Here is a 23,478-nt window from a genome sequence, read left to right as displayed (position 1 = left end):
ATTAAGGCTTGATTTATTTATTTTTCTGTAAAACATAAACTGTATCTTAAGGGGTAATCAGTCACACCCTTTAACCTGTTAAAATTCTATCCAGTTTGAACCAGAATGCTTTATGTATCTTATTTGGATTTTGTATGAAAGAGAAACACTGACTGACGCATTAAGATGGAGAAGAAGGAATCTTTTAAAATAAAACCCTGAAAATGTAGGAAACCTCAACAAATCTGATATGTCCAAATAAAATTATATGCAAAGTGTCCTCATTCAGAAGCCACATTATTAGTTCATAGGAAACACCCACATATGGAATATAATCTCATCTGTTCTGTGAAGGCATTGGAGGTTTGCAAGACAAAATTAATGAATAACAGTATCATTAGGGTGAAGTAGCAAACCAGAAAGCTCAGGGATAATGTTGTTTAGAAGTTTAAAGCAGTCTGGCTTAACAAGCCAAGCCAGATTATATCCAATGTTTATAGAAACAGCACTAAGATATGATACATTTTTCAGGGAAAGTCAAAGGAGATCCTTTTTAAAGCTGGGAATAAATCATAAGGACACATAGCTAATATGTAGATCAGTTTTCATTGAGATCAAACTGAAATCAAACTTTTTCTGCGTCCAGCATGTTAAATGCTTTGCGTGACAGAAAACTTAAGTTGCATGTTGCTCTGATTACACCAAACATTGTAATGGTAGTAATACTGTTGCATAATACTGTTGCAAAAATAGAATGCTCCAGGTTAAAGGCTCCAAAAGACACAAAAAAATCACATTTTATCAGGACAAGTTTAAAACATAAAGCTAAAGATTTGTTGCAGTGATACAGGTCAAACTGTTCTCATGTGTCAATCATGCAGCTTTTTTAAGTATAACACATAAAACCTCAATGATTTAAAATTAGGCTTGTGCTTATAGGCTGAAAAAAAACTTGAAAAGATTCCAGTTTATAACTATTTTGGAAGGCGCAGCAGAAATATCTGCACGTCCTATTATTTAAGTCATGCATGAGCATCAATCCTGCTGCCTGAAGTTCTGAAATATCGCCTGCTTGATTTAATATTTCTTCCTCTTGCCCCTGATTGAGTGATTAGTGAGTGGTGCACATATCCCTCTAGTGGGGAGAATTTCCATTTGAAATCCCATGAGTTTTAATTTCAAATTTTGTTACATAATGAACTGTGGTGGTATGATTGCTGGAACAACTGCTCATTATTCAGCAGATGCATCCTTTCCTTTGGGAAATAGTTGCTAAAAAGCAATGAAAATGAACAGAACATGAAATGCCTGTCAGTCACTTAGGCAAAGACAGACAGCTTTATTTTTTATAGAATAAAATACATCAAGTGACAAAATTGGCAATATCAACCGTCAATAAAGGCAAAAGTTAATATTTCTCCGAAACTACATTTTTTGTTTCATCTGTCCATGTTAACTGTTGTGCATCCAATAATTCATATTACCCTATCATTTTGATACTCATCACCTTGAAAATGAACAACTAATCAGTTGATAAAATGTGTGTTTGAGTGATAAATAAGGAGGGGGATGGGGGGGTTTGGACCTCCATTTTCAGGTGCCAAAACCACACACCTCTTTCTCCTTCATCTGCCAATGTCTTTCCTTCATGCAAAAATAGGTTAGCTGACACGACAGTTTCCATGGTAACCACTTTTTTGCTTCCACATTGAAGGGTAGTTAGAGGCTGTGTGTGTGTGTGTGTGTGTGTGTGTGTGTGTGTGTGTGTGTGTAATGTGTGTGTGTGCTCTCACAGACAGCATCTCTGTGGCCCAGACTTAAAGGGGGTAATAACAAGGTCACAGAGTCTGTGGAGGGCTGGATCATCAGGGATGTTTTCTGTAAAGATAAAAAAAAACATCTCATCATGTCAGGAGAGAACAAAAGTTACATATATCTGCTTTATATCAGGTATTGTTTGAAATTCATCCCATGGTGGTATAAATTATGTAAATACTATGTAATCATATTCATGCCATAATTATACCTGTTTTAAATCTATTGGAGGGTTTCCATGGAACCTGGAGATTAGGATTATTAGACATTTTACAATGTCTGTTTGCCTAATTAGAAAGGCTATGCTTTCAACTAGACTCTTATTTACAGGATTTTTAAAAATGTATTATTATTTAAAACTAATTAAAACTAATTATTCTGTATACAATTTCATTTCATATTCGACCTGCTTTAAGGTAACTTTTTATTTCTATTATTTAAAAACATGGTTCAATTTTAATATTCATCTGATTTAACCATGTCTCTTATTAAATGTGAATTTATTATTTTCATTTCTAAAGCTGTTTTGACAAATTACTTTTTACCTATTTTTTTTACTGTAAATATGGTACCTTTATTGAAAATAACATGATTGTGCTTGCACATGACCCTTATAATGTAGATAAACTGTGTACTATTTTTTTTAAATACTGTAGATAGCACTACCAGAGCTCTAATGAGTTTATAGAATATGTGTGAATGATCTTATCATCTAACTGTTGATTGGGCAATCAGATAATATTGGTAGAAGTAAAGGGCCCCAATATCAAATTCTGCCAATAGGGCCCCATTGAATCTTGGGTCGGCCATAAAACCACGAAAAACCTTTTACACACTATCTGTCATTTAAAAAAAGAAAGTTTAATTCCTATCTGTTAAGTACCTGGGAAAACAAGGGCCAGCTTTTGAAAAGTATTCTCCATTGTTATTGGTGCTTTACAGAAGTGTTAATAGCATTCCACTGTTTCTTTTGTTACAGCCACAAATTTCAAGGCATTTAATTGTGATTTTACATGAGAGATCAACAAAATTCGGCTAATAGCTGTGAGGTGGTGAAGAAATGGGAAACCAGTTTTACAAATTTTTAAAATCCAGATAAAATTGGGAAAGGTGATGTGACTTTTTAAACAAATCTGGACAAAATCCCCTGCAAATAATTAAGAAGTCCAGTTGTCCAATATCATTCTTCTGTATTTAATCTAATTTATTATTAATTCAGGTTTTCTACATGAAGACATCAGTGATTTCAGATAAAATTTGAGTACAAACACTATCATAAGAACCAAGGAAAGCAGAGGCGGATTATAAAAATCTCAAACTCTGATTATATCACAAAGCACTTTTGAATTCATGCACAGCTGTGTTTAAAATCAATTCATATCCACATGTTAAAAGGTCCAATCAAGTCTAGATGTAATTTCACTTGGAAATACGAGGTAAGCCTTTTGGGCAAAGAAAAACTGCAAACATGATGTGCAAAGCTTGTTGTGACATACCCAGAAGGTCTGCAGCTCTAATCTAAGCCAAAGGTGGAAATTATAGGATCAAGGAGCGCAATACAAATGTATGCCACACCTTTTTAATCTTTTTGGTGTTACTGTATCAGTTTAAAACCTTGCATCCATTTCCATCCATTTTAAAACCGTGAGCAGAAATTTGAAAAAGCATCAGTAATGTTTCTGGTTCAAAATAAAAATAGTTAAAAAGCAAAAAGGTCATAAATGCTAATACCAGTGAGTAAAGATCACCTGATAAAGGTATTTTAAAGCAGATGCTGACACAGTTTATTTTGATATTAGTAGAGCTGATCCCCTGAATGGGCTGCCAATCTTCTGGGGAAGATTTTTCAGGCCGCCATTAATTTCTCTTCCTGCAATTCAATAAAATTTACTTACATTGCTCTAAATGACAACATGCCATCTCAACGCCTTTTACAGAGACAGTTCAACCAGATCAGACAGTCTGATTGGTTCAAATTGGTTCTATTTAAGGAAAACCAGATTATTGCATCTAACTAATTAAAAAAAATATATATATTTTATAACAAAATGATACCAAATGTTACAGAAGTCTCACGTTTAACAAAAATAATCATTCATCAAGAAATCAAACGAAACACTAACAGTGGATAGCAGATAGAGCGAGCGGTTCTCCACATTATCTCGAAGCATGGCTGCTGAATGCACATAGTAACAGGTGAACACATGCACATATTGGGCCATAACGACACAAAAAGAAGGAAAATATCAACCAAAAATATTGTCTGATGTATCAGTCTACTTTTACAAAGCAGTGTAGTTTTTCTATTGGTCAGTGCAGAATAGAGGCAGCAGTAGACCATCAAAAACCACTAAAAAGTCTTATATTATATCTGTTTATTGTGAATCTTCTTTAACTTTTTCTACATACAAACACTGTATTTTACAATCATTTGCAAAGCCCAATACAGGTGTTTTTGCTTCTGACATTCCTTAAGAGGAACTCATCTCCTGTTTTATTCTCTGCTCATCCTCTCTTTTTATCCTGTCTTGTCTCCTCTCATCCTCCTCTTTAGTCAGGAAGCCCTGGGTTGACTTCAATGAGTCTCGACAGGAGGGGGAAAAGGAAGAAGTGGAGAGAAGACTGAAAAGAGGAGAGGGGCGGAGAATGAGGACCTGATTAAAAATGAGACTGGGAGATTGAAGGAAAAAACAGAAGTGTTTAAGAAATGAAAAAAAAATATAACAACAAATAGTTGGAGTAAAAGAAGAAGGGGACAGAGTGGGAGAGCGCGAGAGTAAGTAATTACAGGACTCCCAGTCTTTTCAAAGCCCCTCTTTTATCTAATTCTTCCTGTGGATGAGAAAAGGGGAAGTGGTGTGAAGGGAGAGGAGGAGGAGGTAGACTAAAGTCCAAGCTTTAGTCCGATTCAGACACCAGGCACCCGCCGGCAACATCAAAGTCTCTGTCAGACTAATTGACGCCTTCTGTTTCAAAGACATTCATCATCTGAAGGTGAGTCTTTAAGTGTATGGGAAGGCGATTCATGCAAAGCACTTAAATGGTGATAATGCATGAGAAATGTTGTGATTATTGTTTATCTTGTGACACACAGCTGGGGTGCCGTTTGTTTTCTGTCATGGTCTGCTGAGTATAAACAGTAATAAACTTAGGATCTAACATTACTGGTGGAGGCAAATAAAGTAACTGGGACCGAACTGCATTCTTAATGGCTCTTAAATTACAATCAGTAATTGGTTGTTTACAATTTTATACACTGTAGTAAGTGTACTAACCATACTCTTTTTGGACCCCCCCTCCAGTTTTCTTTTTTTTTTTTTTTTTGGGGGGGGGGGGGGGGGGGGGGGGGGGGGGGGGGGGTCCCAAAAAAAAAAAGAAAAGTGTACAAACTATAGAAACGATCATGCTGGTGCCTATCTCCAGCTGTCTACGGGCAAGAGGCAGGGTACATCCTGGTCACAGTGCAACACAGAGACAAACAACCATTCATACCTAAGGAGAATTTCACTGTTTCAAATTAGTCATGTTTCTGGACTGTGGGAGGAAGCTGGAGTACCCGGAGAGAAGCCAGGCATGCTCAGGGAGAAAATGCAAACTCCATGCAGAAAGAGCCCAGGCCAGGAATTGAACCCAGAACCTTCTTGTTGCAAGGCAGCAGTGCTGCCCACTGTTCAAACACCTGTAAAAATATTGTGTGTTTTAATATTAAAGGGCAGATTTACCTGTTTTTGCTGTTAAAATCTGCTATTGATGACTTCTGTTTTTTCATAAAAAAAAAACAAGTCTGCTGAAATCTATGTTGATGATATTATGTTTTACAAGATATTATTTTTTATGAAGATGTACAACAAAAAAACAAAAAAGAAAGAAAGAAAAAAGAAAACCAGTTTCTTTTAGTATGTATAAAGAGTTACGTCATTAGCTTGTGTCCGTCCAGAATCGCTGTGTTTGAGTTCAAAGTTATATTTGTTTTGGAGTGATTCAATAGGAAGGGGGAGATCTTGTGTGTTTTTTCCTGTAAAAGTGGATGGTAAGATTTATGTGGAATCACAGCTGACTTTAATCCAGCTCAGCATGTCCATTTACCCCATAGAAAAATAAAAACGAGCTCTTGAGGCATGCTGGGGTTGAATATTTTGTAATTCTTGATTCACTTATGGAAGTAAAGTTATTTCAGATTAGTGAAAATCATTCAATTCCATCTGATAGTGTTTGGTTGTAGCCGTCTTCCATGTTGGGATACTATACTTTATGATTATACTGTGGAACCCTACATGATCCGGACATGTTATATTAATGTTCAGGATCAGTTACAGTGGCTTGTTATTTTAACATTTCTATCTTGTTTAATCTCTGACCTGAAGCCTTCCTCTTGGTTAATAATAATGATAATAAATGTAGTGCTGTTGCTGAAGATATTGCTTCATATTTATTTAGCTTTAATTTTTAGCCTAAACTCTAAATACTTTATCGGTTTTTATATGTAGTTGTTTTTATGCAGGTAAAAACTATGTTTAAATTTCAATAATGTTTTAATTATAGCATTTAGCTGTATTTAACATGTTAGAGGATTCTTACTTTTCTTCAAGTGATGGTATGTTTCATGTGGAACAGATTCGGGGTGAAAAAAATTTTGTGTATCTCCAAGTTCCTCTATCCCTTCATAATGGCTGTTTTTGTCTTACCTTGAAGGAGGATAATATTTAAAAATAGATTAACTTTTCATAATCAGTAAAAGCTTTATTGCCACGTAGTGTTTTACACATGTGAGGTTTTTGCTTTGGTATAAAGGTTATGCACAGAGACAAACATATTCAACATAAAATATATATAATGTGTAATAAATCAGTTTAATATGTATCAGAAATACATTATGGGAATAGAAGGAAAATAGTGAAACAATAAAAGCAACATGGCAGATTTCATATTAAAAATACACAATAACAACAGTATGAAATGAAATAAAACATTTTAATAGTTGTGCATAGACCCTTTTATTTGCAAGGGGGGAGTGTTAATGGATGAACTATGATATGCTTTAGCAAGTCTTTGTTAGTGGATCTGTTCAGTAGGGCAAATTAAAGCAACTTGAAGATGAAATTATTTATTTAGCATGACTTGCTCACACTGCCAAAAGAGCCAAAGCCTACTTTAATGACATTGTTTTATTTTACTGACCTTAACTAACCCAACACATACCACTGATCTGAACCAAATTGTCAAAACTATTTATACTTTGGTCAAGAGGAAGACAGTGATACCATTGATGCAGTTTATGTGATGCTTAAAGCGTCCTGGGTAACGCAGTTCAACAACCTGTTCATATTCAAGTAATAACAGAGTAATAACAACCATGTACAGAGTAAAGATAAATGGAATCAGTAAAATAGAAATTGCTCTTGTTTTTCCACATTGCACTTGAAGGAAAACTGGAATTAAAATTGTTATGTACATTTTAGACTGAGATGCACCTGAGCTGCGGGTTTATTAACTTCTTTCTGTAAATTCTAGGAAAATCTTTCAAACGTGCAAGTAGAAATTAGTCCACTTCAGTCACGTTTAAAACATTTTTAAAAGGAGGCAGAAAATGGGATTTTATCCCTTAACAAAAAAAAAAAAAAAAAAAAAAGTTCATCCAAATGAACGCTAGATGGCAGAGTCGAGTCATAACCTGCAGCCTGTTAATTGGCAGTCTACCTGGCACACGTTAATCCGTTTCTCTTTCAGGGCGGAGAAAACAAATCTTTTTACTCACCAAGGAGGAGCCTGGAGACAGGCCGACATGCACCACAGTGGAGGCTGAGAACTTGCGTTCAGACTCCCCTGATCACAGCCAGTCCGTGGGCGATGCTCACCCGACGCCACGCAGGGGATTGAACTCCGATCACCAAGTCCGCTGATTGCGCAGAGCAGCAGGGAGACCGCAGCATTGCACCGACAGCCAGGAGGATCCAGGTAAGAACTTCACTCTGAGGAATGCACGGACAGATTGCTGCAAGACTTGGGGGAAATTCCTGAGCAACACTTCTTAATGCCAGATAAACATGTGCTTTACTGTAAGATGACCTCATAGAAATCCAATTCATATGTTAAAGCAGAAAAGTTAGAAGTCATTGAGAATATTGATCTGCCAAGACCTAAAATAGCTCCTGGTTTATTTACCTAAAGGTTATGTCTGTTTAGAAATAATAAAAAAAAGGACTTTGTTTAAAGGCTATGCTGACATTACTTGCTTTTTTATTTATTTTTTCTTTCTGCACAAATGTCATCTCTAAATAACATTTGAATGTGATTATTTGAGTGTGAAGCAATCATTCTAAACACTTCTAAAGTATGTGAAGAGTGCATGTTGGTACAAAAGTTTTAGCCCAAGGAGATAGAATAATTTTCACATCACTATTTCTATAGTTTATAGGCCTCATTGACTTTGTGACAAGGCTGTGATTTAGGATTGGAGAACATAGAGCTAGATGTTATCTGTTTCTTGGTTTGTTAGGTTATTTTTTATTGTTATACATTTTTGTTTGAGGCTGTGAGATTTCTTTTAATTAACGAATATTTAAAAATGTGTCCTTGTGAATGTTGCACAGCTTTGTGCGCTTTCTGCATAATTGTTTTCTTGGTGCCGCCTGACTGTCCCGGGCCCCGGAGCCCCCCGGGGGAAGTCCTGCCCGCAGACAGGCAGCTCAAGCCGGCTGGGGGACATGTCAGGTCCTGCTGCGCTTCTGAAGTCTGCTGGGTTGCTTTGCTTTGAACTGGAGCTCGAGGAGGAGGAAATCAATCCGTCTCTATCCACACAGTCTCACTGGCTCCCCTTGCTCTAGACCCCCCCGCCACCCCCCCTGCTGCCCGTCACTGCTGCCACTATGATCTTTCAAGTTTGCAAGTAGAAAGTCAAAAGGAGACAGAGGAAAGAAAGAAAGTCACAGAAGGAAGTTTAACTTATCTTTAAGAGGTGGTAATATGGTTTCTGGGGATTAAAAGATGAAGGCTGAACAGCTAACAAAGCTGGTGGCTACAGTCATATGTATGAACTGATCATGTGTTTACTTACTTGCCACTCTGTAACTAAATGCTGTATTTGAGTTCAAACTTATATTTGTTTTGGAGTGATTCAATAGGAAGGGGGAGATCTTGTGTGTTTTTTCCTGTGAAAGTGGATGGTAAGATTTATGTGGAATCACAGCTGACTTTAATACAACTCAGCATGTCCATTTACCCCATAGAAAAATAAAAACGAGCTCTTGAGGCGTGCTGGGGTTGAATATTTTGTCATTCTTGATGCATCTCAAAGGAGGCTTCAGCTCTGCATATTATGCCACGTTCACTTATGTAGGTACACTGCAAAAAAATCGGAATCTAGATAAGTCATTTTTTCTTAAAATAAGTGCATTTGTTCTTGAATTGAGAAAGGTAAAAGAAACATTTTGCCAGTGGAACAAGACAATTTATATTAAAATAAGAAAACACAATTGCATTGTCTTATTTCAAGTGCATATTATCTAATTATCTTATTTTAAGAGTAAAATTACTCATTCCATTGGCAAACTATCTCATTTACCTGCTCAAATTAAGGGTGAATACACTTAATTTAAGAAATTTTTACTTATTTCTAGATAGTTTTTGCAGTGTAAAGTTATTTCAGATCAGTGAAATCATTTAATTCCATTGTACCCGTTTTCTATGTTGGGATACTAAACTTTATGATTATACTGTGGAACCCTACATGATCCGGACATGCTATATTAATGTTCAGGATCAGTTACAGTGGCTTGTTATTTTAACATTTCTGTCTTGTTTAATCTCTGACCCGAAGCCTTCCTCTTGGTTACTAATAATGATAATAAATGTAGTGCTGTTGCTGATATATTGCCTGGTATTTATTTAGCTTTCATTTTTAGCCTAAACTCGAAATACTTTCTCTGTCAGTTTTTATATGTAGTTGTTTGTATGCAGGTAAAATAATGTTTAAATTTAAATAATGTTTTAATTACAGCATTTAGCTGTAATTAACATGTTAGAGGATTCTTAGTTTTCTTCAAGTGATGGTATCTTTCATGTGGGACAGATTCGGGGTGAAAGAATTCCAACTGAGTTGTGTATCTCCAAGTTCCTCTATCCCTTCAGTCGCCAGGATGGCTGCTTTTGTCTTACCTTGAAGGAGGATAATATTAAAAAATAGATTAACTTTTATAATCTTTTTAGATAATTAATTGAACAATGACCTCTTATGATGCACCCCACTCCTTTCTGCCCCAAACCTGCTTTAAACTGGTCCACAACTCTATCCTCAACATCATGAGGTGGGCCTCATGATGTTGACTGTTCTCTAAATGTTCCTAAAAACTTCTGAGGCCTTCATGGAAAAGCTGAATTCTCAGTGACAGGTGGACTCTCTTTAATTCTCTATAAGCAAATACTAAAGACAACTGTTTCGGATTTATTGATTGGTATTACTGCAAAAAAATGCATGAGCGCAAATATGCACTCAAGATGTTCTTAATTTTTTCCATAAAATCCAAATAGGATACATTGAAGTCTGTTTTTGCAAAGTGACAAGAAAAGTTCAGTTACTGTGAACGCTTTTGCAAGTTACTGTTTACATTTTGGAGATATAATTGCAGGGGATAAATAAACTGATAGCCTGCAGCTGTCTTCCTGTATTTACAAATATTATATGATCAACAAACATTTCCCGCAATGAACCAATATTTCAATTTATGAAACTGATAATGTGTTTAAACTAGCAGTTGAAAAGGAGCTCCAATCCTTTATAATTAATAATCATCACACATAGTTTTTCTTTTAAGTATTTAGAAATGAAAGAAATCAGCCTTATTTCTAAGGACCTGAACAGTGATCAGTGTTCAGCTTCTCATCTGGCTGCAATTATCCACTCCCCTCTCTATCTTTTATGCTTAAGCTCTAAGCAATCAGATAATAATGTTGTGTTGCTGTTAATTTGTATCCGATTGCAAGTTGTGACGAGCCTCATCCTGTGCAGCAGCAGGATTGGTTTGTTAAGCATGAAACTTTGGCTTTTTGAAACTGAGCCTCTAACAATAACCTGTAGGACCAGGGTGGGAATTCTATAAAGGAGAAGTAAGAGCTAAAAAACAACTAAAACCTTGTTTTTTTTTTTTTTTTTTTTTGTCCTGTGCCTTTAAGTTTGCTGTTACTTGGACTATTTTGAAAGAAAGGGAATCGTTTTTATTTTATGTCTGTTTGGTTGAAAATGTAGGCCACATTCAAGGTTGCAGGTTTATAATTCAATATCTACATAGTCCTTAATGAGCTGCTTTGTGAAGCTTATTTTTTTACTTTATAGAATTTTTTATCAAATGATTTCTTTCTCCAGTTTTAAGAGTGATGGAAACTACTTGCACAAAATTCCATCTTTAAGCATTTCTTTATTACAGAGATTCTTGTATACAGTATCATCATCCCAGGATTTTTTGAGGCTTTTATTTGGTGACTGAATTTAAAAAAACCTTAAAATGTTTTTTATTGGTCATTACATGAATGAATGTGTAGCTGAAGCTGTCAAAAATCCACTCAGATGCTTTTGTTTTCTTGGCTGCCTCACCAAACACTCATTATTCCCAGTCTCCTGTCGGTAACAGCTTCAGATAGAGCAGTGATTCTTCGCTGAGCTCCCTCAGGGGCTTCCGGGAAGACTTAGGAAAACATTGGAGGATAGCTGCATTTCATTATTTTCTGATTTATGCTTCATGATTCCGGCGAAGCAACTTTAAACACAGGCTGGATGCATTAAAGATATGCGCACTCCTCTGATGTCAGACATGAAGCCCAAACCAAAGCTTCCTAAAGTGCAGTACCACTGATGGCCGCTGTGCAATCGCTTAAAAACATCCTAGCGTTAGTTCCATTTGAACCAACAACCATTTCTATATGGAGAGACAGAGCCTCTGTCTATGAATATGCATGCAGAGCTGGGTTATGTTTTTATCCGTAACCATATGTCACATTTAAAACATAAGGATTACAGTACCCAAAGCAGACATTTAAATTATATTTAGAGATTAGGGCTCGGAAATTAATTTCATTTGCACTATTAATGCTATTTTTCAAAGTGCAATTTTTAAATTGCAGAAGCACAACATTTTTGTCACATTACATTTAACAATTAAGGGGAGTGACGGCTTAGTGGTTAGGGCGTAGAGCTTGGAATCCTGAATTCGTAACCCACTCCCACAGACTGCCACTCTGGCTCTCTGAACATTAACCCCTAACCCCCAATTGCTCCCCAGGCGCCCCACAATGGCAGCCCACTGCTCCCTAAGGGAATGGGTTAAATGCAAAGTAAATTTCTCCAATGTTAGATCAATAAAATTCAGTTATTATTAAGTTTAAGACACTAAATGTTTCCCTCCAGCCCTTTAGGTGGTGATAATACAATTAAAGTGGGTCTGCAGCCGCATGAAAAGGAAGAGAAAGTTGCAGCTAGAATGCAGATCCATGCACAAGGGTAGAAATAAGATATTTTTTCAAGCAAAGTTTACAGTAAAGTCCTGCAACAACAGACTCTGGACAAACAAGCTGTCAAGGTCACGAAAAAAAAATGTAAAAGCTGGTAACATCCACATGCTTGTTATTGTAAAAGAAGGTCATAATAAAATCCCAATATTAGTTGAAAGTAGTCACAATTTAGATTTTTGGCAACATCTTTCAGGATTTAGTGGAGATGCACAGAGAAATCATCTGTTGAACAGCCCTAATGGCCTGGAAACTCAAAAATCAAAGCACCAAACGTTAGCAAGTTACAATACAAGACTCGTCTGTGAAAAATTTCAGATTTAATGAGGTGTAGAATCAGAGGAAATGTTAAAGGTGGTAAAATTTGAAATTATTTTCTCTATGGAAGCATTTTGCTGCTCATTAGAGATCTACTGTAGATTTTGGGGAAAACTTATGAAAAGACGCCATCATTTTATGAATTTAAAGTTTACGTCATCTGCCAAAAGATTTTAATTCAAGCATACCTTGAGGGAACTGATAAAAATAAATAGATACAAAAAAAAAAAAACAGGATGACGATATAAATTATGGTGTACATTAACTCTGATTTTATTTATTTACCTAATTATTTTTGCGAACCAATATTTTCTGAGCTGTTTGAACCACATGTCTGCAAGTTAATAAGGTGCTTAGGAAAAAGAAAGTATTCTTGTACAGGATGTCTAGACATAATAAATGATAAAACTGAGGCATGGTTTGCCTTGTTAATTTCATTTTTTGTGCTGCAAACTCCAACAACAGGAGCAGTTTCTAATGAATTATGTCACATTTCACTTTTTGCCGACTATCTTGCTGAAGCAATAAATGCACTACAGAACAATGACCGATGGGGGGCAAACACTGACTAGGAAAACATACATTTTGGTAGATTATTTGGCCTAGCACTGCTTTAGTCATACACAGAATATTTTTTTTCTTCATTTTGGTGTCTTCATCTTCACAACTTAATGTTGTAAAACCAGTGCAGCATTGATATTCCAGGTTTTTAGATTTAAATCTAACATGTATGCAGATTTATTTCTTATTTTAAAGAAAAATCTCTTTCTTTAATACCCACGCAGGTTTTTTTGACTTCTATCTGTTGTAAAATATGCTAGACTGAAAATGTTGGCCATCAGAGATCACATTCGGCTGATTTTCCTCTTCCCATTATTACAACAACAGGATTCTGGCTAATCACTTGTATGAGAAACAGTTTAAACATCAACTCTTTAATCATTTTGTCTTTATTTTGAAATAACACTAAAATCCTATTTTAAAAGTACAGCTTAAAATATAAAAAAAAATGATGAAGAGATCCAAGTTGTCTAAGGCCCATTTCCATACCTATTATTTTACGCCCATATTTCTTTCTATGACAGTTATAAAAACTATTACACATGTCTCAATTTAAACATATAGAAACATTGATCAACAAATCAAACAAAAAATATGTAATAAGCCAAGAATGTAGGACCCAGAATTAAAGCAAGAGAGACAGCTTTTACTTAAAAGGCATTTATTGAAACAGCTGTGGATCTGTAGCGGCTGCGACTAGGGTGGGGCACCTCCCGTCACTGGAAACTCTGGGGGAGAAAAAACACAGGTAAGTGACCATAATAATCTGATGGAAAATGATTATGTGAGTAACTTACCTGGTTTATCAGTTCAGTTGATCTCCATTTAAGATGATAAGATCCAGCCAGAGGGCTGCAAACTAGATGCAGCAGGCGCCGCCCAGAGTGTCCCTGATGCTGCAGTCCCAGAGAACAAGCAGGAATCCGAACCCGATCAGGGAAACCGATCAGAACAGAAACACGCTGGTCCGGGGTTCCACGAGTCCACAGAAAGTTCAGGTAGAACATTCAGATGGGAACTGGCAGGTTCAGTGGTTGAGAGGAAGAATAGGACAGGATATCAGGAACACTACAAAACGCTAAAAAAACACTCTGTTGACTGAGCCAAAATAAACGGCCCCCGAGAATGAGAACATCAACTATGGCATCAGCAATGCTCTAAACCTGATGATGATCTGGCCCCCATGGCTGGGGTTAAGAGTCTTTGCTCAGGGACCCAGAGTGGCAGTTTGTGGGAGTGGGTCTCAAACTCAGAACTTAAGCCTAATGCCCTAACCACTAGGCCACCACTCCCCTTTTTTATATAGAGACAGGAGCAGGTGGATTAGATGAAAGGAAATTGGAAACCGGGCAGAGTTAGAGTGTTGAATGAAATGAGCAATCAGGCCAGCCACCAGGGCAACTTACTCCACCTGATCTCATGTCTGCTGTATGTACGGATCAACGTATGCTTGTGCTAGTCAATGACAATACAAGAACAAAAATGCAATTTGGTAAAAAAAGCACACAAAAAAACCCAGCTGATGTATCATCTCTAAATTAAGCAGTGAGATCAGTGCATGAGACAACATTTAATCCATCATGTGTTTAGGCAGTTAGTGAGTTGGAAGTAATTGAGGGGCAAAGTTATTGTTGCTCCCAGATGAAGGATATGAGCAGATGTGAAATTTGGTTTTTCAACAAAGGTTTTCATGTCTTTGTAGTAAAACCCCACCATACAGTGGCTGTGGCTGTATTCTGATGGTTTTCAGCCTAAAGTCTCTGAGTTGTTTTTTTAATGGATTGAGATAGAGTTCAGCTTTGAAGATTCCCCTTACCTTTCAATCCATCAGGAACGCTTAGAAAACTTAAATTATAACCCCAATGACAAGCGATTGGATACCCTTCAGGTGTGTTACAGGAGGTATGAGAATGCATACTTGTGATGTATCATGATTAATCTGTCCAGTTTAAACAAATAGGAGCAAATAATGTCGAAACTTGATGGTTTTATACACAACTTAGTTTAAAATATACTTTTTGGTTATAAGGAAACTGTTCGTTATTTCTCCAATGACTGTCCTGTAGGCGTCAGGCAGGGAGAAAGAATGATGATCCAGATGAATTCCAGGTTGCAGATTAGGCTTCCCACCTACATTCAATGCAAAACAAACAGAGACAGACTCAGAGACGGGGAGAGAGAGACGTTCTGGCCCAGCTGAGCTAAAGAGGTAACAAGGGATCAAGGAGAGGAGACGATGAAAGACTGATCACCAGCAGGCAGAGAATCAAAGAGCCTGCTGACTGACTGGAACTGCCATAGGTGTGTGATGTGAGACAGAAAGAGAGGCAGGCTGCGTAGGCACTTGCTTTTTCTTTTCATACCCGTTAAAAGTTTGTTTTTTTTCTGGTGCCCTGAGTGAAAAGCTGACAGTAAGTCTGTAATTAAAGCAATTAAAAGATAAAAAGAGACGAAGAAAACATCACACAGGCTTACACAAAAACGTATTTCATTTAGGGCAATGAAATTATTATAGGTTGCATTTTTCTCTTGTAAGAAAAAAAAAGAACCAGTGCCTTGATGTGAATGAATAAAAAATGATATTTATGAGAAGAAATCAAAGCTTTTATTGTCATTGTTGTTTTCTAACCTCAAGATTCTCTAATTTTTTTCACTTCAAATGAGGAGCTACTGTAATTTTAATGTGGTCTGCTTCTAAAAGTGCAGGATAAAAGTAGATCAAATAAAATGCAGGTGGAATCATTTTTTTTATCATTCCCAACGAAGTCACATAAAGTTCTTTAATCCTGATATTCAATCATACCAGAGTAAAGGAGACTTCTTCCAGAAAAAAAAGGAAAAAAGAAATAGTCTTTATGAACCACAGAAACAAATGTTTGGTTTTCTGCCGGCCAGTTGCGGGTCGGGGCTGACCGAGCAGGCCGCTTTTGGTCACATGCTGGTAACCAAAAATGGTTGGATTTTGGTCACCAGTAATTTGTTTGTGCAGCTTTTTTTTTTTTGTTATAACTGAAGTTATAACTTTGATCTCCGAATAAAAGCAAGCAGAGCTTAAACATGTTACAAGTTGTGAAACCAGTATAATGCTAACCACTGTGGAGATACAAAGTGTCAGAAGCGCAAACAAACAGCCTAATACCTTAACTATCCCTTGGTTTTAAACAGGTTTCAGCCGTTTTACATTCTAGGGTTAGAGCTTATTGACTTTACCACATTTTCTTGCAACATCATGTGATGTTTTCCTTATTTTTATTGATTTTAATTTTTGCGCAATTTTTCTAAATTATACGTGGCAAAGTACTCTTTTGGCTTCATTTAAAAGAGCATTTGTCTTGTTTTGCTATTTTAAAATGCCAGTTGGTATAGAGTTGGTATACTAAAAAGACTAAATATACAAAAAAAAGCCTTCAGACTCATCTACCACAGGGATCTGTTGGTGCAAACTTAAGTTTCATTAGTGTATTATTTGAGCAAGAGTTGAGCTTGCTTTCAAAACATGGGGAAGAAGCTGGGTGGCTTTGGAGTAAAATGAGATTTAGGAGACGGAGGCCAGCTGTTCTGAGGTTTGCGTCTGTCTTCGGTGCTGGAAATCACCTTAATTGTGGGTTTATTTTCACATTAAACTTCATGTAGCAAGTCAGTTCTATTTATTTACAGCTCATTAAGCTCCTCATAAGTGAGCCTTGGTGGCTTCTTTGCTGAGTGAGCTTCGACTTCCTGTGGGCCTTTCAAACACACAGGAAGGCTTTGCAGAAAAATACACAACCCAGTCCCTCTTTAGATCTTTTTCCAATCAGTAAGTTCTATTGAAGTCAGCTTTTTAGGTGAGCTTGTAATTTGAGTCTGCGAAGGTGAAAGCAGCCGGTCCGAATTGACTGACAGGCCTGCCATCCCACCAGCCCTGCATTTACAATCGAACTGCCTCCAAATCATAGTCGAGAGACAAAGAGCCTGCAGCACATTCCTCCTTTACATCTGTCACATCAAAAAAAAAGACAGCCAGGGCAGCGGGAATGAGATCCGACTGGCTAAATTCTTACCCTCGTTGGATAATGTGGATCATATTTGGAACATATTAGTCTTTAGAAGGATAGTGAGAAGATTATCACCATTATGGAGGTAATGACATGGTATTAAACTGGGAAGAGTAGTGAAACTTTCATCCATTAAACGTTAAAAATGCAGTGGTAGGTACTTGCACAGGCTGTGGTGAAATAAAGAACAAATATTTGTATTGAGCATTTAAATTAATAACAGAAATTGCTCGCAATGCAAAGCTATTAGACACCAAGAGTTGGCTGTTGCTCCATTAGGAACTTCTGTGTTATTCTGTGTTCCACTTTCCAAACTCTTTTTGTTTTCATATTGACTGGATAAAAAAAACAAGGCTATAGATACAAGTAAATGTATTTCTGTAGATTTTTTACTTGGGGATCATGTTCACTTAATAAGGTTGTATAGAATGGTCAGAAGTACAAATAAAGACTTTTATTTCTAAACCTAGTTATGTACGACTCTCATGTTGGATTGTTGATACATTTCTTTGAAGTCTATAAATCTAGAATATTAAAACCCTTTTCTTTCTGCCTTAACTGATGTGTTGTTTTCCCAGCACTGGTGGAGGTTTAAATGAGAGACTACAGGAACTTAAAAGAGGGGAAATCCATGAAGTTTGCGGCTTCTCTCCTTTATATCTTCAAACCCACTTCATTGAAGTTGTATTGCCGGTGAAAATTCAGATAATCAACCTGTGTAATATTTCATGACTGCAGTTTATACTTTATGCTCTTACAACATTGTGCAGGGTTTAGCTTGAATGTAGTGGGATTTACTTAAGTAAACAGACACTGAATCGTGAATAGTACCAAAATGTTTTCTTAGATATGTGTTGAGTGGCGATAGTGACATCTTGTCTTTTGTCACTATCTCAAAGTTATTGCTTTTTGGTCGTGTTTTGCATGCATAAAGCAACAAGAAGGACTTAATTTTTTCTCAAACTGCGTAACATCTGTTTGAGATCTTGTGTAGATTTGGCAGGTTGAGCCCTGGTCTGTAAAGGGATAGAGTAATTGCCTTTTTAGGGTTTGAGCTTCTTACCAGTGCACTGATTAACTTCAGGACCTGTGTACGGCTGGAAAGGATTATGTTTGCATGTGTGTATGATTGTGTTTATGGCAGGGTAGACTCATGTTCATCCGCTGAAGTAGGAAGACCAATGATCACAATGACAGGGCCATCCTTGTTGGATAAGCTGCATACAGGAGTTGCACATTTAAACATAGAAAATCGATGTATTTACTGCCTTGGTCAGGTTGGTGCTTTATGACATTTTAATTCAGCACTATTGTGTGTTTTCTGTTGCAGCTTGTTTACAAGCTTAAAAGAATAAAGGCTAGTGGAAAGAAAAACTAAGGAGTAAAGTAATAAAACCAATAAAATGTGGGAAAAAATATCCAAAGTGATTAAAAAGCTCTGACTTTCTTCTCTGCTAATGGAATTGTCATCAGAAATTAAATGCTTTCATGAGCCTCCTCTAACCACAATTTTGACTGCCTACACTTCTTTTCTTTTTTGGACGGCTTCCCTTACCACTAATTGGCCTAATACCTAGTCAAGCTATCATTACCGAGCTCTGTAATAAATACTCTTTATAAAATTAAGCCACAAAGGGGAAAAGTCATCTTCCTAACAATTCCTCTGTATGCTTAATGATATATAGGCAGAGCTGCATAGAATATAGTTTCCCACAAGAATTGATGGAGTGAATTAGAACTTGATGCCTGGGAGAAATACACGAAGAAAGCTACAGTGCTGTTCTTAAATTATTTGCAGGATCTGAAATTTATATTGAAAAAAGTACACTAATTGGGTAAAATGGTAAAAATCTAATTTAAGACTCTGAACAGAAATCTAGCCTGGGATTTCAAATGTGTATGAAAGAAAAAAAATGTGCCAGAACACGGGTGTTGATGTTTGAATTGAATGTTTTGGTGAAAATGGATTTAAAAAGGATTGAAGGATTACTATATATTTCTCGATGTGGCATTTGAGGATACAGATTCCCAATCTGAGGCTACTTATTTAAATTAGTGCCATGTGTACAAACACCTTATTATTTACACCTGTTTATTATCTAATTAGAAACCTATTATTGCATCTTTGTATCTAGAAATTATGCCATGCTGAAACTGAAATTGATCAGGGAAGGAAAGTAAGAAGCCAGATGGGTCCATCTGAGTGTTTTAGTCACTCCTTATTTAGCAGGATTTCCATAAAAATGGAACCTCCATTTTCCAATGGTTCAACATTATAAGACAAAAAGAGATAATTAAAAAAAACACTTGCTTATCCAATGAGTCTGGAGTTTAGCTTTGACGTTGAGATGTTAGGGGAAGAAATTATGTAAAACAACTAAAATAAGTTGTGAACATTTAACTGTGCAGTCGACAACTCTGAAATAGCTGCATAAGGTGAGGGGATGGCATGTGGACTTCTCCACAGGATGGAGCTCTGTGTCCAGCTCATCATCTGCTCTGTGCAACTTGATTAATAGCTTTAAATACAAGCACACATGTCGCACATTACCCTCAATGTGTTATCTACATTAGAACCAATGTTCTTTTTTTCCTAGACTCCTAATGGTAAATGAATCTCACATTACACTTGTTCCAACATTTCCGAATATAGTTGGTGAAAGCTTCCCGGATCAGGAGCATTATATTGGTGGATCAACTTTAACCCCCCCAATCTGGGTTGGGACCTTGCAGTTAAAGGATAAATTATGTTTAGATCACAGAATGCAAAGAACAATCTGAAAAGACTTAGCCAACAATGAAACTTAGAGCTAGGAGTAGTTATAATCGTTTAGCAGCAGTAGCTACTAGCTTTAACTAGTTGTTGATTTTATGTCAATGTTAGATGAAAATCCATCCATTTTCTTTCACGCTTATCCCAAGTGGGGTTGCAAAGGGTGCTGGTACTTATCTCCAGCTGTCTACTGGAGAGAGACGGGTACACCCTGGACAGGTTGCCAGCCCATTGCATGGCAACACAGAGACAAACAGGACAAGCAACCATTCACTCATACACTCACACCTAAGGAGGGTTTAGATAAGCCAATTCAGAGTACCCAGAGAGAACCCACACATGCTCAGGGAGAACATGCAAATTCCACGCAGAAAGACCCTGGGCTGGGAATAGAACCCAGAACCGCTTCTTGCTGCAAGGCAACAGTGCTACTCACTGATCCACTCAGCAGCCCAATAATTGAAATCACATGCAGTATTTGAGTTTGATCAGGCACTCAAACAAATGTTTAGAAATAATTGTGTGTATATATATATATATATATATATATATATATATATATATATATATATATATATATATATATATATATATATATATATATATATATATATATATATATATATATATATATACACACAATTATTTTTAAATATTTGTTTGAGTGCCCTTTTTTAACTATAAACTTTAACTTTTAATCTGTGCTCTTCTATATTTAATCTGATTTTCAGCATTTGCAGTTTACTGCAAAACATTTCAGGAAACTTTTCTCAGTCATTATATTCTCTGTTGCTTGGTTGTGTGTGTGTGTAGGGTCGGGGCTGGGGGGATTATTTACTGTCCCAACAAAGCTTGCTTTTTATTTTATTTTTTCATGCGGTTAAGATAATAAAACCAGGTTCCTAAAGTACAGTGTAACACATTGTGAAATTACTGACGCGGCAAGCAAAGATGATTTTAGGGCTTTCTCAGTCTTTTTTAGTGGGGATTGTTTACATTTTTGTGGTCAGCAAGCTTTTCCTGTGTATTTTTTGTGATTAAAAAAGTAAATTGTCACCCCATTGCTATGCACCATTTCATTCTGGATTTATTCTGCTGTAATTAAACCCAAGCAAATGAAAAACAGATACAAGGCCACAGCTAATGAAGAAAGCGAGGTTCTAAAGAAGGCTGTGATTTGATTTAGTCCGATTGTAAAGTAAAAACAGGATTCAAAACAAACCAAGTACTATACTAGGAACTGTGCAGTACACCCGCAGTGACACACACAAACTTGTTAAAGGCACAGCTAAAAACAGACAGGTTATTTATTGCAGATTATACAATCGTTAGAAGATTAATACCCTAGGGGGGGCTAAAAAGGCTCAGGCTGACTTTCATCTCAGACCTGCCCCAACAAAGAAAGCTGAGGTTAGAGAGACAGGGTTGAAAGAGGTAAGCAGACTGTCAGAAGACACAGAGTCTTCAAACACAGTTAAGTGTTATGTGTGTGTTTGTGTGTGCACAGGTTTCTGCGTTCATCACTATAACCCCATAATGAGTAGCCTTGAGGGGGTCCATAGCCATTTGGCTGCTCTTCATTTCCTGATTTGGAGAAAAGAAAAGCATTATCAAGCCTTTTATCTCCTCAACAGTGACACAAAAATACATACACAGGCACGCACCAACAGAGTGCAGACCGGTTGTGGTCTTACCACAAGGTTTTACACAATTAGGCCTATTTTACTCTCAAATGTGAATGCTGTTTGCGTTTACATTTAATTGATCTTTGTGTTGAGATGTGTGCATGTGTGAGTGTGTCTTTGCTGCAATTAAGCAAGATCAAACCACTAGAGTTGGAGAATTAGCCATCAGTGAAGCTCTGAAGTTTCCGACATGGAAGAGTGAAATCCGAGGGCTGGAGCCAGACAGACAGATTTTGACCTCAGATTGGAAATAATTGCAGCTTCCTCCTTTTTGTGTCTTAAACACACACACAAGCACATGTGTGCGTTACAACCTCACATGGATTTAGAGTTCGGCCATTGATGTGAACTAATTTGACCTAGGTATAAAACTAAGAAACATTTAATAGTTCTGGACATGCATTTGTAGATCCAGATTTGACCAAAAAACAGAACTTCCTCTGATTATTTTGAAAATATTGGATAATCATTTTGTTTATTTTTCAAGGTCTTACTTTTTACAGACGTACAACTTTCACAAAGCAGTAGAGTTTTACACTTAAACAGCTATCAGGGAATAACATCACATGAATTTAATGAGAGACGTGAAAGAGGCAACAATCATCATCCGACATCTAAAGTAGAAACATTGCACATTTTTCAAATATTATATGTAGCAGCACAGCACAACCATTGTGTCAACAGATCGTTATTTGCTTTACGTAGTTACTTCCTATCATTTAGAAACAGCAGGAAACCAGAGATTGTTTAAGAAAATCAAACTAACTTAACTCGGGTTTAACCCTGCTTCGCCTTGTACAGTATGTCATAACCACCAGGGGGCAACACAAATTGCATAAAAATTGTTTTACATATCTGCTACAAGTCAGTGATGAATTGTTCCATTTGATTCCTTATTTTCCTTTTTCAGACTTGAACTACTTCCATAAATTACTGAATAATATTTACTGTGATATATTAAAAATAAAGCTTCATGATGGTCATTTCTTCTGTAAACTGATGATAAATCAGCTATATTTGTATTAGTACCATAATAACTCATCCATAGTGAAAGCAGGTGAGTAATAAAGATTCCTGAAAGTTTGCATTCATCTTTTTGATTTATTTAAGCTTATGACAGCTGCATTTTCACCTTTCCCCCCCCTAATTCTACCTGCTGATGTGCAGGAAACAGAATTAGTTGTTAAAACATGTATATGCATGACTGAGCATAGGATACAAGAAATATATCTTCTTTTTTTTTGATAAAGAAAACTAAAATATACATTTTTGACAGAAAAAAAAACAAGATTATCCACATAACATAATGTTGACTTGGCAGGAGTTTTTGAACACTGTTGATATTTGTTCACATTTATGACTTGGGAAAATGCCACGGGCGGCTCTACTGCTATTACTTGTTTATTGGCAGTGACGTGGTGCTAGTCGGCTGCTCAGTGCATTTGGCCACACACATGCACAACACTCCCACTGACAGCATTACTGTTGGCTGGAATGTTTCAATTCATGACTTCACTGATTGATAATAGTAGTTAAAGCCCAGGAAGCTGCAGGCGCCAAAAGTTCATTAGAAGTGAGTGAAAAGAATGAACATTTGCTGTCATTTCAAACATTACTCTTGTCTTTTAGGGAGAAAACGCAAACCCAAAAATGTCACAGAGCGGAGGTCAGACGAAGTTCATCTTCCTGTCCTTGATTTTGGTAAGTTGTTTCCGCACCTCTTCTCTTGCATTTTAAAACCTGTCTGTGGGATGACGGTGGCTTAGAAGGTACAGTCCGTTCTGTAACCAGTGGGTGACCAGGTCAAGCCTCCACC

At 36.7% G+C, this 23,478-nt stretch overlaps 1 protein-coding gene across 1 annotated transcript in view; it reads left to right on the top strand.

The window, feature by feature from the left end:
- Positions 1-7,540: 7,540 nt before the first annotated feature.
- edar (ectodysplasin A receptor) overlaps positions 7,541-23,478 on the top strand; it is a 50,959-nt gene continuing 35,021 nt past the window's right edge. Inside the window, exons 1-2 of the mRNA XM_038276415.1 lie at positions 7,541-7,749; positions 23,292-23,363. Coding sequence (XP_038132343.1) covers positions 23,313-23,363 — 51 coding nt within the window. The 5' untranslated portion in view covers positions 7,541-7,749; positions 23,292-23,312. The remainder of the gene's footprint in view (positions 7,750-23,291; positions 23,364-23,478) is intronic.

The sequence above is a fragment of the Cyprinodon tularosa genome, unplaced genomic scaffold (assembly GCF_016077235.1).
Source record: "Cyprinodon tularosa strain WSP-4 unplaced genomic scaffold, ASM1607723v1 ctg124, whole genome shotgun sequence".
Lineage (NCBI taxonomy): Eukaryota > Metazoa > Chordata > Actinopteri > Cyprinodontiformes > Cyprinodontidae > Cyprinodon > Cyprinodon tularosa.
Note: the sequence above shows the minus strand (reverse complement) of the source record. Positions and strands in the feature narration are given on the sequence as shown.